At 35.8% G+C, this 16,554-nt stretch overlaps 2 protein-coding genes across 2 annotated transcripts in view; one reads left to right on the top strand and one right to left on the bottom strand.

The window, feature by feature from the left end:
- LOC132287032 (uncharacterized) overlaps positions 1-12,063 on the top strand; it is a 46,552-nt gene extending 34,489 nt beyond the window's left edge. The window contains exons 11-22 of the mRNA XM_059789496.1: positions 1,128-1,464; positions 5,673-5,766; positions 6,212-6,320; positions 6,588-6,859; positions 7,006-7,133; positions 7,332-7,566; positions 9,162-9,350; positions 9,479-9,768; positions 10,315-10,528; positions 10,682-10,924; positions 11,254-11,339; positions 11,627-12,063. Of these exons, the coding sequence (XP_059645479.1) occupies positions 1,128-1,464; positions 5,673-5,766; positions 6,212-6,320; positions 6,588-6,859; positions 7,006-7,133; positions 7,332-7,566; positions 9,162-9,350; positions 9,479-9,768; positions 10,315-10,528; positions 10,682-10,924; positions 11,254-11,339; positions 11,627-11,774 (2,345 nt within the window). The 3' untranslated portion in view covers positions 11,775-12,063. The remainder of the gene's footprint in view (positions 1-1,127; positions 1,465-5,672; positions 5,767-6,211; positions 6,321-6,587; positions 6,860-7,005; positions 7,134-7,331; positions 7,567-9,161; positions 9,351-9,478; positions 9,769-10,314; positions 10,529-10,681; positions 10,925-11,253; positions 11,340-11,626) is intronic.
- A 428-nt stretch (positions 12,064-12,491) lies between these two features.
- Positions 12,492-16,348, bottom strand: LOC132284227 (glutamyl-tRNA(Gln) amidotransferase subunit C, chloroplastic/mitochondrial). Its single transcript, XM_059786309.1, has 6 exons — positions 16,055-16,348; positions 15,911-15,951; positions 14,844-14,899; positions 13,821-13,872; positions 13,636-13,722; positions 12,492-12,831 (listed from the first exon to the last, which is right to left on the bottom strand). The coding sequence occupies exons 1-5, from the start codon at positions 16,274-16,276 to the stop codon at positions 13,647-13,649; spliced, it is 447 nt and encodes a 148-aa protein (XP_059642292.1). The 5' UTR covers positions 16,277-16,348; the 3' UTR covers positions 12,492-12,831; positions 13,636-13,646.
- Between the last annotated feature and the right edge of the window lie 206 nt (positions 16,349-16,554).

Below are 16,554 nucleotides of genomic sequence, written 5' to 3'. Positions count from 1 at the left end.
GAAAAGGGAACGACCATTTTTGCTCAGTATCCAATCATACATAAAGATGGGAAATTAGAAAAAATTGGGAAGGAGAACAAGAGGACTATACGCATACCTGAAGGAAAACAATTTGTTACAGAAAAAGTAAAGAGAAACAAAAATAAAACATGGCCTCTCTCAACCCTAACTTACTGAGTTGTTTTAGGTTCTGTCATGAGTTTCCATATGAGTAGAAGGGCCAGCCTTTAACCTTAAGGAGTAGAACAGTTGGCTGTAGGACTATGCTTGAGAGACGAACGTCTTGGGTTCGACTTCCCCTCCCTTCGGGCTAGTCTCACAAGATTTTCCTGGACTAACCTAGTTGTTTGGGTTATGAGGTATACTTCAAGGGAATTAGTCCCTACCCGAATGGTGGGGATACCATTCTTGTCAGAGACAAAAAGGAAAAGAGAAAGAGAGAGTAACTTGCCCTCCCCATTTGAGCTAAGACATTTAAGATTTATGCTCTACTATTTCTACTTATATCGTGATGTTTCTGCTTATCATTTTTGAGTTTATATGTATTTCATGTTACAAAGATAGATCTTATCATTTGTTGTTTATTGTTAATGAAACCCCTTCCGAGTATCCAGCCATCCATTATCTATTTATTAGAAATCATACAAAATCTGTCAAATTATATGAACTAGATGGATCAAAGAATCACTAATTGACTTTTGTATCAAGTCATTTTGTTGGGCAATCACCTAAACTATTTCCTGGGTGACAGACTGGTTCATCGCTAGGTGGGCAGTTTGACTACTAGTATATATTCATCGTTATCTCTTTCACTTTCATTTTATGTTAGTTGAGTTCCGTCTTCCAAAATTTTACTGCCATGTCAGATATGATAATGATTCTATGTTCTAATTTCTGCTTGAATTTTTTGTCACATTCATGGACACGATTACTTCATCTTTTACTAAAGTTTGTGCCTGAGGTGACAAAATAATTTTTAAGTGATAAAATGATGAGTTTGTAGTTTCTTTCGTATATAATATATTTGAAGGTCATCTGTGCAAATAGTTTCAAAGTTCTTGGCACTGACATTTATATTTTATTTTGCTTTGTTTTATTTTATTTATGCATTGTCTTTTTCTATGTAGTAATGGGTTCGTGGGAGCATCCCTTGTCAACTTTGTCTCTTGAAGGTTCTGTTAGCGCTAATGGAGAAAGTTTTGGAGAAAAATTTGGGAATAAGGATCATATTGTCATAGATGATCAAACTGGAGGTCCTGGTGGTGGATCTGGTGGAACTATTCTTTTGTTTCTGAGTGCACTGGCTCTCGGCGAGTTAGGAACTCTTTCGAGCATTGGGGGCCGTGCTAGTCCAAATGGTGGTGGTGGAGGAGGTGGTGGAAGGATTCATTTTCATTGGTCAGATATTCCCACTGGAGACATCTACCAGCCAATAGCTATTGTGGAGGGAAGCATCCGTCTTAGGTTTGCACAAACCTGATTTTCAATACGTATTATACATTTTGGAAAAGTCCTTCATTAATTTCTGTTGGTTTCTTTATGTCCATGAACTTCCTCTCTCCATTGTTTTGGATTAAGTTGCTTCAGGAAATGGTCAGTGACAAATTTGATGTTGAAGTGGTCAGCTGGTTCAATTTAGCTTATCTGCTAAAAGATGAAATGAGGCATATTGGAATCTTAAGAGGAAAAGTGATGAAATTTGCATGTATATTTTTAAGCTTTCTTCCTTTAAGTGAAACTGAAATGGTGGACTATAGGATTTGTGATTTCTGAACCCAAGTAGTTGGGATAGTGCAGTGTTTTGTTGATTGATTAAATAAATGTTATAAAAAAAATTCAGACTGGGTCTTTTCAAGAAGTCAACCTTACTTTTTCCCCATCCATCTTTTTCACATTTCCCATGTTTTACTACATATTAGGACAATCGAATTCTATACGATCCTTGGTGTTGCAAGCGTTAATTTTTTTGAACATCTCTTAAATACATTAAGCCTGAAATTTAAACCAAGACTTAGTCCAAATTTCAATCTTGGAAATTCCTTAAGTTTAAGGTTCATATGCATAGTATCCACTGCTGAAAGACAAAATTACCCATCTGAGCTCTTTTTTTTTTTTTGATAAGTAAGAATTTATTAAAAACGCTCAAAAGGGGAGCGAAGCCCAAATAAAACAAAAAGGGCCAAAAGGCGCCTTGAACCTTCAGAGAGGCCAAGAAAACAATGATTTCCTCCATAGATCTAAAATCTCTCCCTGAAACCCAACAAAAAAGAGTAGAAATAACAGAGAACTTAAGCATAAAAACAGGCTTCTTTTTCCCGTCAAAATATCTCCTATTTCTCTCAAGCCAAATACACCACGAGATACAAAGCGGCGTAGCCCTCCAAGCATCCTTAACACCAGCCCCAACAGAGACGCCTCTCCAAGCTTCAATTAACCCTCTAGAGGAATAGGGCATGGCCCAATGGACCCCAAATAAACGAAGCATCAAATCCCAGCAGTCTCCGGCCATACTGCAATGTAAAAGGACGTGATCAACTGATTCCTCATTACACAAGCACATATAACAATGATTGACCACCACCTGATTCCTCCTCCTCAAATTGTCCTGGGTTAAAATCTTAGCCAGGACAGAGGTCCAAGCAAAAAAGGCGACCTTGCGGGGAGCCTTAGAACGCCAAATAGACTTCTAGGGGAAGAGTTCAGCTTGACCATCCGAAAGACATCTAAAAAAGGACCTAACCTCAAACCGGCCTTGCGAGTTGGGAATCCATAGCCATCCATCTGGCTCCCCAAAAGAAATCACCTCCACAAACTCCATCCCACCTGAGCTCTTTTTCTATGGCAATAACATATAACTGCAGGGAGTTTCTAAATCTGCATCTTCTTTTTAATCCTTATTTTCTAGAAGGTATGGCTTTGCCAACGATCCTTCTTTAAACTTTCAGCATTTCAAAAGCTATGGTTGAGAAGGTGTTCATGTGGGTTAATGGGTGGAGAAAAGCATCTCTTTCTTGGGGATAGAGTCATGCTTATCTTAGTTTGTTTGCCCAACACTCCTTTTGTTTCTAGTGTACCTTCTACATTTCTACACTTGAATTCAAAGGAAGTTTTCTTGCTCTGGAACGATTTATGCATGTATTTCCTTTTTCTTTCTTTCTTTCTTCTCCCCCTCCCTTGATAACAAACCCTCTCAACATGTGCCCTCAACCCCATTAAGTACGTTTCCTATATATATCATATACTCAGTGTCAAAACCCAATGTATATCAAGTACTATCCCCCAATACATCATATACACAATATTGAAACCCAATATATATGTTTAAAGTTTAAATTCTTACTTATCACAAAAGGGGAGGGGGGGGGGGGGGGGGGGGGGGCGGGAGGGGAACCAATATACATATATGCATGTGGATCTTCATATTATTCTATGTTTTGCCATTACCTTGGTTTTGTTTAATTGTTCATTATTATCCATATATCTAATGCAGTTATTTTATTATATTTAATACAATGAAGTCTATAATTTGATTTAATTTTTTCCACACGACAAGGCCACATTCCATTATGTGCCTGTTATGAATTTTCTTGGTTTAGCTTTTATTAAATTGATATGTAATACTAGATTAAGGGAAAATATCTTATTGTCTGTGACCTTTTCTAAATTAATTCCTTTGTGTTTTTTATTCATTTATATTCTTGATCCTATGAGCTTGTGAATTTTTGGCTTGTTTAGATGTGTTTTACTTTATTTGTATTGTGTCATGTTCGTTAAAAGGTCGTTGGGCACAACTTTGTTAGCAAATCTTTGATCTTATTGTTTCGTTTTTGTATTAATTTGTGTTCTACTCAGACAAAAAATATGATAAAGTTACTGTTTTGTGTATTTTTGTACATACCTTATATATATATTTTTAATGTAGTTAAAGGATTGTGAAATGCTTTTGATTTACAAATGATCTTCTCTTATATTTTCTTTACATAAAAAATGTTTGTTAAGACTTCTATTGTTAAGAAAAATATATATCACTGTTTTAAATATTTTTTTCTAAAAAAGAGATTCATACAGCAAGTTGGACACCCTGAAGGAAAATTCCTGGGCCATCCCCTGGTGTAATGGGAGACTATTTCTTGTTGTGGGGTTGAAAGTTGTTTGGGATTAGCTAATGTGATCTTGAGGAGCAGTTACCCCCATGGGAAATGGCTTTAAAGTATTTAGAGAACAAGTGCACTATGGCACTTGCTTAAAGGTAAGTTCAATTTTCAAGAAAGCAGGTGGGATTGGCTCTATTCTGGTAAATCATTGCTGTCTTGGAAAAACATTTCAATTCTTTTTTCTATCAGTACATTGTTGGAAATGAATCTAGAATTTGTCTTGAGAAAACTTTTGGCGTGGAGAGTGTCCTTTTAAAGTATGCATGTAAGCTGAAGTCTTGAAGACGACTTTCTGATTAATATGGCTATGGGTACAGGAAATTACTTTAACTTAGGAGTTAGTACTCAAAACTAACACATATCAAACTCATCAAACCTCTCTAACCAACTGAACAAGAGCTCATTTGTCACAAAGTTGTGGTAATTCTTTCAGAAATACCTGGTTTTAGCTTTAAATTTCATTAATTTGGTTTTCCATTTCTGCATTTGTTGCCTTCTTGTTAGACCCAGAACTTGATTCATATTATTTTGTCTTGCTTCTAATCGGGTTGTTTTGTTCCTATCTTGGCCCTTTTTTACTTATAATTATGTTTTACTTTATTTAATATTGAATTTGACTAGCATTTCATCTGAAGAATGTGTTAAAATATAGAAAAGATGAATTCTTTTAAATTAAAATTGCACGCAAATGAAATGTGTCAAGGATTATCTTCTTCTGTTTAACTTTTTTAGTGGACCACCAAAATGTCACTGCAGATGCCAAAAGACCTGTTAAGCATATTAAACAAAGGGCCCAATAAATATCTTTGGACTTCATTTTATCACATTTGTTAAGGATGGTCAAATAATTATGATTGGAAATCCTCGGTTAATCTCCTGCTAATGCAAATTGTCTCTAGAGAGACTAGCACATCCCATACATCCCAAAAAAGTCATTTCTGCTATCATTAGCTCTTTCAAAATATACATGTACCGTCTCTTCAGAAAAGGCCATTACCTTATGTTAGAGTTGATTTGAAGTACTGGAAGGGATAGACTGGGTGCAGATGTTACCTCTAGATTTATTCTCAAATTGGTGGCCCTCGGACTCAAATATGCATTCTAATACCTGATAACCAAAGTTTTCATTATTGCACCAACTACCAGCAAGGACCTTTGAGATATAAGATGTTTTGCTTTTACTAAATTATATGAGGCATTATCATTCATAATGCTTCTAGCTTGTATTTTTATTTGTACCTTTTAAATTTTTTCATAGGCTAGCTTGTGCTTTCATTAACATAGCATGTTCATTTTATTCTCAAATTGGTTACCTTCCGACTCGAACTCGCATTCTTATGGTTGACAACCCAGGTTTTAATTATTGCACCAACTAACAGCAACAACCTTGGAAACATATTATGTTTTAATTTTATTAGATTATGATGCATTGTCATTCAATAATGCTTAGATTCTAGCTTTTTTGTTTATTACCAATATTTTCTGGTAACACCAGGGTGCTTTCTTCTGTTACTGTAGGGGAGGCCCAGGCGGAGACCATGGTGGTGGAGGGGAAAATGGGACAGTGACTGGCAAAGCTTGCCCAAAAGGACTTTATGGTGTATTTTGTGAGGTACACTTGGCAATTTATCTGCTACATCACATTTTCCATTTCTTTTAAGCTACTAAACCTTTTTTTTTTTTTTTTTTGGCAATCAATAGTCCTTAAGCTACTAGCAAATTTTATTCATTTAAATTCTAGCATGGTTCAGAAATTGAAATTACTTTAAGTTGGCTTAATTAAGAAGCATCTTTATGGCAGGGAGGAACCTAGGCAATACATATTCATGCAACATTGAGACTTATATTTGTCATATGAATTGTAGATTTATGAACTACTAAACAGTTATTCTAGTAATTCTTAGAAATATCAAATTTACTTTGTCGACATGCTAAATAACCTTCTTTCTAAAACGACAAATAAGTAAGCAAAGGAGGCTCTGCAGTTATGATGGTTGCTTCCAGGTCATTCTTTTTGTTATTATATATGTGTTTTTACATGCTCTGTATTTCTACAGGAGTGTCCAGCTGGCACTTATAAGAATGTTACTGGATCTGATAGAGCCCTCTGTCATCAATGTCCATCTTATGAGCTTCCCCATCGTGCTGTTTACATCGCCATACGAGGTAAAGTCATTGGCTTTTTAATGTTTATATTTCTTAAGATCTAAGAAATCTTTGTCCAATGCTATGCTCTCCTTGGTCATTGCAATCATTATGCAATTACATCTTGTATTCTTCGAATATTCATTTCTTATCAATGGTGCTGTATGCTTTTTTATTTTTTTATTTTCTACAGAACTTTTGTTTCATTTGACAGATGTAAAACCAATTTTATGTAAAAAATGCTGGTTTCTATAAACTCATATTAGATTGTTACATCCTTTTTAACAGGTGGTATTGCTGAAACTCCTTGTCCTTATGAATGCATTTCAGACAGATATCACATGCCACAGTGTTATACAGCTCTTGAAGAGTTGATATACACCTTTGGTGGGCCTTGGTTATTTGGGCTTTTTCTGTTGGGTCTCCTGATCTTGTTAACTCTAGTGCTCAGTGTTGCACGAATGAAATTCGTTAGTGTAGATGAATTACCAGGCCCGGCTCCTACACAACAGGGCTCTCAAATAGATCATTCATTCCCTTTCCTGGAATCATTGAATGAGGTATTTCACCAAACTTCCTTTCATTGCCAAAATTTTCTACAATATACTGGTTGTGTCAAAATTAAATTATCCAGTTTTATCTTAATATTATTTTTTTACTTTTTTTTTTGACATTGGAAGGTGAAAAAAGTATTTTTTATTTTCAGGTTTTGGAAACAAACAGAGTTGAGGAGTCACAGAGTCATGTGCATAGAATGTATTTTATGGGTCCTAATACGTTCAGTGAACCTTGGCATCTCCCCCACTCTCCTCCAGAACAAGTGAAAGAGATAGTGTATGTTCTTTTGTTTAATTTATTTGTTCTTTAATATTGATAGCTTCTCAAGTAGTGATTTGCCTTTCAATGGCAGCTTTGTAATTGTAACAAACAGCTTTTTTTATTGTGTGTTTTTTATAAGTTATTAGTTTTACTTGTTAATGATTTGTTACAGATTGTGATTTAAACTGTACCATTTGTAAATTGAATTGGCAGATACGAGGGCGCATTCAATAGATTTGTAGATGAGATTAATGCTATAGCAGCTTACCAGTGGTGGGAGGGATCAATGTACAGCATTCTTTCTATCCTTGCATATCCTCTCGCGTGGTCTTGGCAGCAATGGCGCCGGAGAATGAAGTTACAACGACTCCGTGAATTCGTGAGATCAGAATATGACCATTCTTGCTTGCGCTCTTGTCGCTCACGTGCTCTTTATGAAGGGATCAAGGTTTGTTTTTATGGAAATTTGAGTTGAATACGGTTTTTAACAGTCATGAATTTTATGCATGTCTTCATTGACCTTTTCTAGTAGTTCAGACGTTTGTGGCTCAGAATCGTTTTCATTGCATGATTTAAATATTGGTGCCAATTCATTCAAATGATTAATTTTTGTGGCTTAGCATCGTTTGTTTCACAGTTTAAATGTGGCTTAGCATCCTTTGTTTTCACACAGTTTAAATGGTTATGTCGCTAGTGATTGATTCTCTTTCAAATCATTAATTATTGAATTAAGAAGGTTAGGTCTATAAGCCCATCCATTGACTTACCTATGATATCTTAGACATAGATTTCAGAGATTCTTCTCCTGTACCTATCATTGACAATTTATAAGCTTTTGGCGAAAGTTATAGAATTATTCAGAACAGGTTCGTTTCCAGAGCTCAAGTTTATAGATATGTCTGTGTGAATGATTTTTAAATGTACAATAAGTATTGTATCATAATGTGTAATTATTACCGGTTAAGGGCTCAATTGTAAATTATCATGTATTAGTGCATTTTTTAAAGAATTGATTGATATTTTGTTATGAAATTTGTAAAAGAGTGTTCTTATAGGATTAACAAGAACCTTATTAGTACTTATTAGCCAAAAGTACTTATGTGGTTCAGTGGTTAGTAATGTGCTTCTACTTCCTGTAGTTCACAGGCTTGTGTCTCGTGAGCCACATATCAAACAATCTAACACAGACTTGTTTTATTTATTATCATTTATCTTTTACGGGCTTTGTCCTATTAATAGTATCAGTCCTCCAGCCTATTGAAACACCAACAACACATGCATTTTATTGCCACTAAAAAAAGGTTACTCAATCCACTAGTGCAACTGACTTAGAGGGTCTAGCGATCTCAAATGACAAAACAGCAAGATTGGGAGCACTAACCTTCCTAAGCAAATTAGGTGACCTAGGCTGTGAGTTCGAGGCTACTTCTCCTTTGTGGATTTTTCAGAAATCCTCACTTTCCCCAACCGACCCTCAAAGGCCTCCGGATAATTTTTATATATGTATATATATATATCAGAAAAAAGATGGAGATATGATGCACACACAGATGATTCATTTTGTTAGTGAAAATAGTTAAAGCAGTTCTACGTATGAGAAGTCCTAATTTATCATTGTCTTGGTGCATATTCTGCTACAAAATAAGGAACTTTAAAAAATTGCATATTTAGCATCACAAAACAGATGGTTCACTTGTCCTCTCTTCTGAGACAGCGTCCACAATTTTCCTGTCCCAGATTTGGAACTTCCAGTATTTTTTGTTTTAGATTTGCTGTCTTTACATGTTATATTTTTTGTCTGGCTATTACTGTGCTGTAATATTTTACATAATTCATAGTCAAATCGAATTGGATAGGGTTGTTTCTACTAATTGTCCTTACTGTTGAACTTCTTGTGCATTATTCTTTATTATCCATTTCCTTTCCTAGCTATTCAATGTTAATTTTTGGGCAAAGCATAACTTGTGTTCCAGTAAGCACTGACCCTTTTTTGGCAAGGGTGGAACTTCTAAAACTTGAAATTATTGGTCTGTATTACTGTAGGTGGCCGCAACATCTGATCTAATGCTAGCATATGTGGACTTTTTTCTTGGTGGGGATGAAAAGAGAACCGATCTTCCTCCTCGCCTTCATCAAAGATTTCCAATGTGTTTACTTTTTGGAGGTGATGGAAGTTACATGGCTCCTTTCTCCCTTCACAGTGATAATGTTGTCACTAGTCTTATGAGTCAGGTTTGTTATCTGTGACTAAGGAACCTCAAGTCATAAGTTATGGAAACAGAAGATCGTTCGGCTATAGCTCTATTTTACCTGTTATGTTCTGTAAAATTTTGCTTATTGTTATCCTTTTTCACTTTCAGGCTGTCCCACCTACCACTTGGTATCGATTTGTGGCTGGTTTGAATGCACAACTGCGCTTGGTACGTCGAGGACATCTCAGAGCAATGTTTAAGTCTGTTATTAGATGGCTCAACACTCACGCCAATCCTGCTCTGAAAATCCATGGTGTACGTGTTGATCTGGCCTGGTTTCAAGCTACATCATGTGGTTATTGTCAATATGGACTTCTGGTATATAACGCTGAAGAAGAATTTGAACGCGCAGCCTTTGGAAGTACTGATGGAGCAGTGCTAACTGAGCAGCAATCATGGTATTATTTAGTGATACATGCACATGTACATGCATGCGGATATACATGTATTAAACTAAGTACATATCTATCAGTATGCTTTTTAAGTTACACTAAAACATCTTGTGGGATTTAAAAAAGAAAAATTTGCCACGTTCTTCTTCCATGTTTTATTTCTTTTTCCAATTCGAGATTATCCATATTTTTCTTCCTTTCCCAATTTGAGCATCTAATTCTTGTCATCCCACCCCCAGCGCAAATGGTGTCCTACTATGATTGGCAGCAGGCATCATGTAAACATCAGAAATTAAGCAATACAGTAGTTTATATTCAATTACATTATATTGGATATTACATAGAAATGAAGAAATATAATTACTTACCAAAAGAAGAAAAAAGGAAATACAGTTACTTGTGATAGAATTAGAGTAGATGCTGGAGAATATATTAAATAAATAAAATGTACTCGCAAGTTGCCCTGGTGGAAGCTTGGCGGTTCCAGGAGGCCATGCACCATTTGTGTGCAACACTACTCAAATTAATTTCATTTCTATATATGTTTTGCAGTGTGAGCAGTATTTGTAGAGAAAATCCATTGGGTCATTTAACAGAAGAACCACTTTTAAGCCAAACCCGGAGAAGCATTGGAAATCTTTTGAGGCAGAAAAGGACATATGGTGGGATTTTAGATACTAACAGCTTGAAAATGCTGGAGGAGAAGAGAGATATATTCTATCCCCTCTCTTTTATGAGTCATAACACTAAGCCTGTTGGCCACCAGGTAACTCTCTCTCTCTCTCTCTTGTGAGTGTTTGTTTCTGGGTTTGTCAACACACGCACGTACACATTACATGCTGGGTACAATTATTATAAATTTTATCTGTTGCAAATTTATAATCTCCCTGTCTGAATTTATAATTATCACTTGCTGCAGGATCTTGTTGGTTTGGTCATCTCAATGCTACTTCTAGGAGACTTTAGCTTAGTTTTGCTAACTTTGCTCCAGTTGTATTCAATTTCATTAGTGGACGTTGTTCTGGTTTTGTTTGTTTTACCACTTGGGATTTTACTTCCCTTCCCTGCTGGTATCAATGCTTTATTCAGTCATGGACCCAGGCGTTCTGCAGGTCTTGCACGTGTTTATGCCTTGTGGAACGTTACCTCCTTGATTAATGTTGTAAGTTGCTCCCATCCATCAATTGACAAGAGCTGATGATATTTTTATTACCACTAATTTAACTCCACCTTTACCTGATAAATGTTTAAAGTACAATAATCCTCGTGTTTTAATTTTTTAGAAGACATGAGAAGAACAAAGTTCAGAAATCTTAGTCTGCATAGGGTTGGAATTATTTATGTTATTTTCTCTGTGGTCTTTACTTCTGTTATCTGAGTGACTAAGAGAATGGCCTGACACTTCGTTTACTAGAATGACAAGAATTGTCACTTTATTTTTCTCTTTCTCTATGTATTTTATTATGTGCTGATCTTCCACTCTCATCCCAGGTGGTTGCATTTATATGTGGATACGTTCACTATAGCACCCAGTCAAGGAAAAAATTTCCTAACTTTCAGCCATTGAATTTTAGCATGTGAGTAGAATTTTTAAGCTTCTGAATAGAAATTACTCGATCAAAAGATTTTGGAAAGGAAAATGATTGTTTAACCGAGACAATCAACCGAAATGAGAAGCTGAGTTTTCGAATGCCATTTGATGGGTTCAAGTGGGACACATATTTCCCACTGAAATGCATTGGATGGTTGTTGAGGACTCGACATCCTGTTTTGGTTTATTCTCTGGGTCCACCTATCATTGTTCATTTGGAAATCATGCTAACAGCCAACTGATGTTTTTTTGCACGCTCTCCTTTGGTTGCAGGGATGAGAGTGAATGGTGGATTTTTCCTGTTGGTCTAGTTCTATGCAAGTGCGTCCAATCTCAGCTCATAAATTGGCATGTTGCCAATTTGGAGATTCAGGATCGGTCTTTGTATACTAATGAATTTGATCTGTTCTGGCAGTCTTGATAATTGTCGAGCAGGTATCTCCAAAGAGAACGCGTTTTTTTGTTCTTTTGAGTATGTTTTCTTTTTGTAAGCTATTTCAGAGTTAGGTGATGATTGACACAGAAGTAGGGGGAGAGATAGAGTAGGAAAAATGAAAAGATAAGAAAAGAAAAAGATAGAGAGGCATTCTTTAATGTAACCCTTCTCAAACAATATGTTAGTTTTTGCTTTTGTTTTTTGTTCCAATGTAAATACGAACAGGGATATGCCCATCCTTTATTAATTTATTTAGTTTTGTTTCTCTGTGCTACCCTCTCTTCAAGGTGCGTTATGTTTCTCATTTTGTCAATCTATTTGTTTTGAAACCAAATACAGTTGCTGATAGCTTGTGGTATTAAAATTCAATTATTTACCTTATCCTCTCTCCTTTTGCCCACCCGGGCTCGAACCCCTCCACTCCATCCAGAGTATGGGGAGGTTATACTGCTAGCCCTTTGGTAGCTATATTCGTGTTTGTTTACTAGTACATGAGTAAAATTTGAGCCACAATTTGGAAAATTTTCTGGTAACTTGTGTGTTCTTGTGGATAAAACTAGCTTTAATCCTTTTGATGGTACCAAGGATACGAAAACTTCCTTGGCCTAAATTTATGCAAGTTGAATGCTAGTCTACAAACACGAGCTTATTTTCCAATCTGCATAAATTATTCTGACAATCCAAAATCATACCAGTTAGAGATCCAACTTAAACCTGAAAGACTTTATTAGTGGTAAAATGCCTCATTCCGACAATTTTCATGTCATCCGTCATGCAGAATCATTTTTCTTCTAAGCCGAATGGCTAGTTAATTAAAAAGTATAACATGTGGTTCAATCTAATCTCATCATCTAAGTTCAAGGGTTTCGAGATCGTTCAATAAACTTCATCCAGCACAACTCTACAGTGTAATTTTGAAGCATTACATGCACTGCATACTTCAACTTTCAACCCCACATAATAATCTGTGAGGCAAAGTTTTCTTCTTTGCATCATTCCTGAGGCGTCGCGCATCCGACTTGCAATTTCACCTCTCGTGTTTCTGCATACAAATAACACAAAGTTAGCATAAATTACAGATTTTATTTTATTGGATGGTAACTACAATAAATGGCAATGTTACATGGACTCAGGCACGTGGGTCGGGTGCGGGTACAGAAGACACATGAACACGGCTAAAAATTTAAATTATTTAATATTTTTATTTTACTTAATAAGTAAAATAATGTGTAAGATAGTGTGCAATATTGACATTATACTCATTTTGAAGCAATAATATAATAAAATTTAATTCTTTGATATGGGTTTTAGGTGCATGTCCAACCAAAAGTGTCGTACACATATGTCATAACCAAAATGTTGGACACATAGTGTCACTTTAACATATTCCTGATTCAAATTATAACTTGATCTTGCCTCATCAATGGTCTTAAAAATATATATATATATATGGTTCATCACCGAATTAAAAAATTGAAAATTATCTATACATGAATTCCTAAGACTAATTGTTACGCATCCAAGACTCAAATTAACGCATCCAAGACTCAAATTAACACAGAAACGAAGTATGGCTTCCTTTCAAATATCATGTAAAAACACAGGAAATTATTACAATTTCAGGGGGAGTACAAGATGCAAGGCACAAGTTTGTATGTATAACGGAATCGTCAACAAAATGATATCATTCTAAAAATCATGTGCGTGTGTGGATTGGAATTGAAAATCAGGAAAACAACGCATGAAAAGTGCCCGTTATTGTGAAGAACTTGAACATGTGATATAGTCAGTGGCACACTTAGCTAAAAGGATAATGGGACAATGTTAGAGTGAAAAAAAACTTTACCTAAAACAGTATTACTCCTTGTTCAAGACTTTGGGAACTTTGATGTATGGCTCCTCATAGCTTGGAACAGCAGATATCATGGCCTCCCTATTGCGAAAAAATAAAAAAAATAAAAAATAAAATAAATTAATTGATTGAATTACAGTACTATGCATCTAAAATTGAGATGTAGAAGCTCCTCCTACCTATTTTCAAATGTTTCAGGCAAATCATCACGCAAATTGTGGCCTTCAGTATCTGTAGATTTAATAAAGATCTTTAGCAGGATCAAATACCAAATGCTAGCTTATGCTCAGAATCATTGTCTACACATGAAAAAATATCGCTACATATGCGTGTGATTAAAATTAGAATGATGATCGACAAAGTATACATGAGCAGTGAATCAGTGGAACACGTAAAATGCATCATATAACGCACAGAATTAATGCCCCATTTGAATCAAAACAACAAAAATCAGAATCAGTATTTAAAATACCATACCCAGTATAACTATCTTTATTTCAAAAGTTACATTACTATCTACAACCACACATTTCAACCTTTTGAGCAACAACAAAATATCTACTCTATGGTTCGTGTTTGAAAGAAACTAGAACTAGAACTAAATCTTTTGATTTTCTACATTAATAATAAAGTGAAACTAGGGACTACATCTTTTGATTTTCTATATCAATAATCAAGCAAATTAAAGGGAAATGTCTCTTTGTTGAATTTGTTAGACATCGCATAAACATGTGTAAACAGCGGGTAACCACTGGGCCAGTAGTCCCGTTGGTATAACATCTCCTTTCTCAAAGGGGAGGTGATCGAGTCCCAAAGTGGGCATTTGTGGGTGTGTGTGTGAGTATTTACCTTAAAAAAAAATATTGTAAAAAGTGGGTAGCTGAGCTTGCCGAGGCAATGGCTCGGGAACCAAGCGTCTCAACTTCAAGCCTCGCCAAACTTAATTAGCAGATTGTTTTCAAATGTTTGCATGCATCCATACAAAGTAATTTCAACTCAAATGGTCTTGGGATACCGTAGCATAACCACAGAGGGAGGAAGGGTCTTGCAAAATGGGTCCATCCAGTCATCTCATTCTTTATTCCTTTAATGAGTTTAGTTTGATTACGTATTAAGTTTACATATGGCCAGCAGAAATTATTGACATACCAGAGAATTAACTGGTCAACTATAGAAACTTCCCATTAAATTGTCTCACAAACCTGCCCTGATGACTGGCTTGATACTCTGAAGATCAACCTCTTGAAGCTGTCCAAACCTGCATGAAGCGAAATACAAGCCAAAAATATGATAATTTAAAATCACCATCATAAAGATCACAAGATAGCCCGCAGAAAATACACGAGAAACCAAATCCATCTTTAGCATCAGAAAAGGCGACGGTCCAAATCGTTACATAAAATAGTGGTAGCTCTCCATACCAAAATAGTTGCCAAATCAGAGTATAGTCAAGGTAGCCTACCACAAATAATTAGTAAATAAGATAAACCTTCAAGGGACAACAGTGCCCCCTGCTTCAACTTAGAGTGCAGTAAACATCACTCGGTACGACACAAATAGGTTTTCAATCAGCATTGCAGTTCAAAAAAATAATAACGAATGCTGAAATCTAACGAGATGGCAAGCCTAAGTTCCTACAGTTGCACAAGTTTTCCTTATACAATCTACATCACTCCATATGACACAAATAGGTTATCAATCAGCATTGCAGATCAAAAAATAATAACGAATGCTGAAATCTAACGAGATGGCAAGCCTATGTTCCAGTTGCACAAGTTTTCCTTATGCTGAATGATTCCCTCTTCGGCTTTTCACATTGGGTGAAGAAGATACATTCTAAATTGAGCTGAATAGCATTAGACATGAACACACACGCCACAAAAGTCACTCAAGCTTTGCATTTGACACCAATTAGAAGTAAGAAATTCCAATTTATAGAGTAAATTTAAAGTTTGACAACTTCAAAAGTATCAATACCACTACCTAAATCTGAATTGAATCACGAAGCTTCAATTCACCACTCAAAGCAGCCAAAAAACTACAATATATGAAGCCTATTATACTCAAATTCATCAGATCCAAATTGCTTATAGTTATCGTGAACAATATCCATTACATTTTAATGAAAAATCCACCAAAATTTCATGTATGATGATGCAATCAAGCATATTTTCTCACACTCAAATCAAATATAATTCACACACATAAATATAAATTCATATACATACATATACAGACTCCCAAAAACCCACTAGAGAGTAGTGAATACCAGTCTAGTACTTGTCGAATTTTGGGAGCAAACTCTTCAACCTAAGGACACAGAAACAGATATATAAAAACAAATATATATATACATATATGTATGTGTGTGTGTGTGTGTGTGTGTGTGAAATTGTGGGTCATGGAAGTTTACCTCATCTGGGGAGAGAGAGATGCGAGCGGTTTCAGCCAAACGAGGCACATCAAGAGGCTCAAGACCAGACCGAACCGAGTAGTTTCGTACCCATTTCTGTGTAGACGATTTAGAAAATCTGCTTCTTCTTCTCAAGTTGAAGACGCCATGGTTCGTTGTTCTGAGAAGAGACAAAGCTTTGCCTCCCATTCTGATGGTTGGGAGTAACAATTGACACTCCATTTTTGCAACTTTCAAAGTCTCCTAATATAAAGGGGCAATTTCAGGTCCAACCATATATATATGTGTACACACACCAGTAACACACGGATATATACATCTATATATATATACACATTACACATGATGGGATCTTCGACTGGGCCTACTCTGTTTCTAGCCCATGATGCTGGCCCATATCAGGTCCAAGGGTTTGGATAAACGGGCCAAGTGCATCATCAATGTAACCATTTTGAATCTTTGATTAGCACTAAGCGGACCAAATTTTGTGCTTCTCACAC

Source organism: Cornus florida, unplaced genomic scaffold, assembly GCF_030987335.1.
Source record: "Cornus florida cultivar Cherokee Brave unplaced genomic scaffold, ASM3098733v1 CherokeeBrave_3.0.0_Hap2_Chr11, whole genome shotgun sequence".
Lineage (NCBI taxonomy): Eukaryota > Viridiplantae > Streptophyta > Magnoliopsida > Cornales > Cornaceae > Cornus > Cornus florida.
Note: the sequence above shows the minus strand (reverse complement) of the source record. Positions and strands in the feature narration are given on the sequence as shown.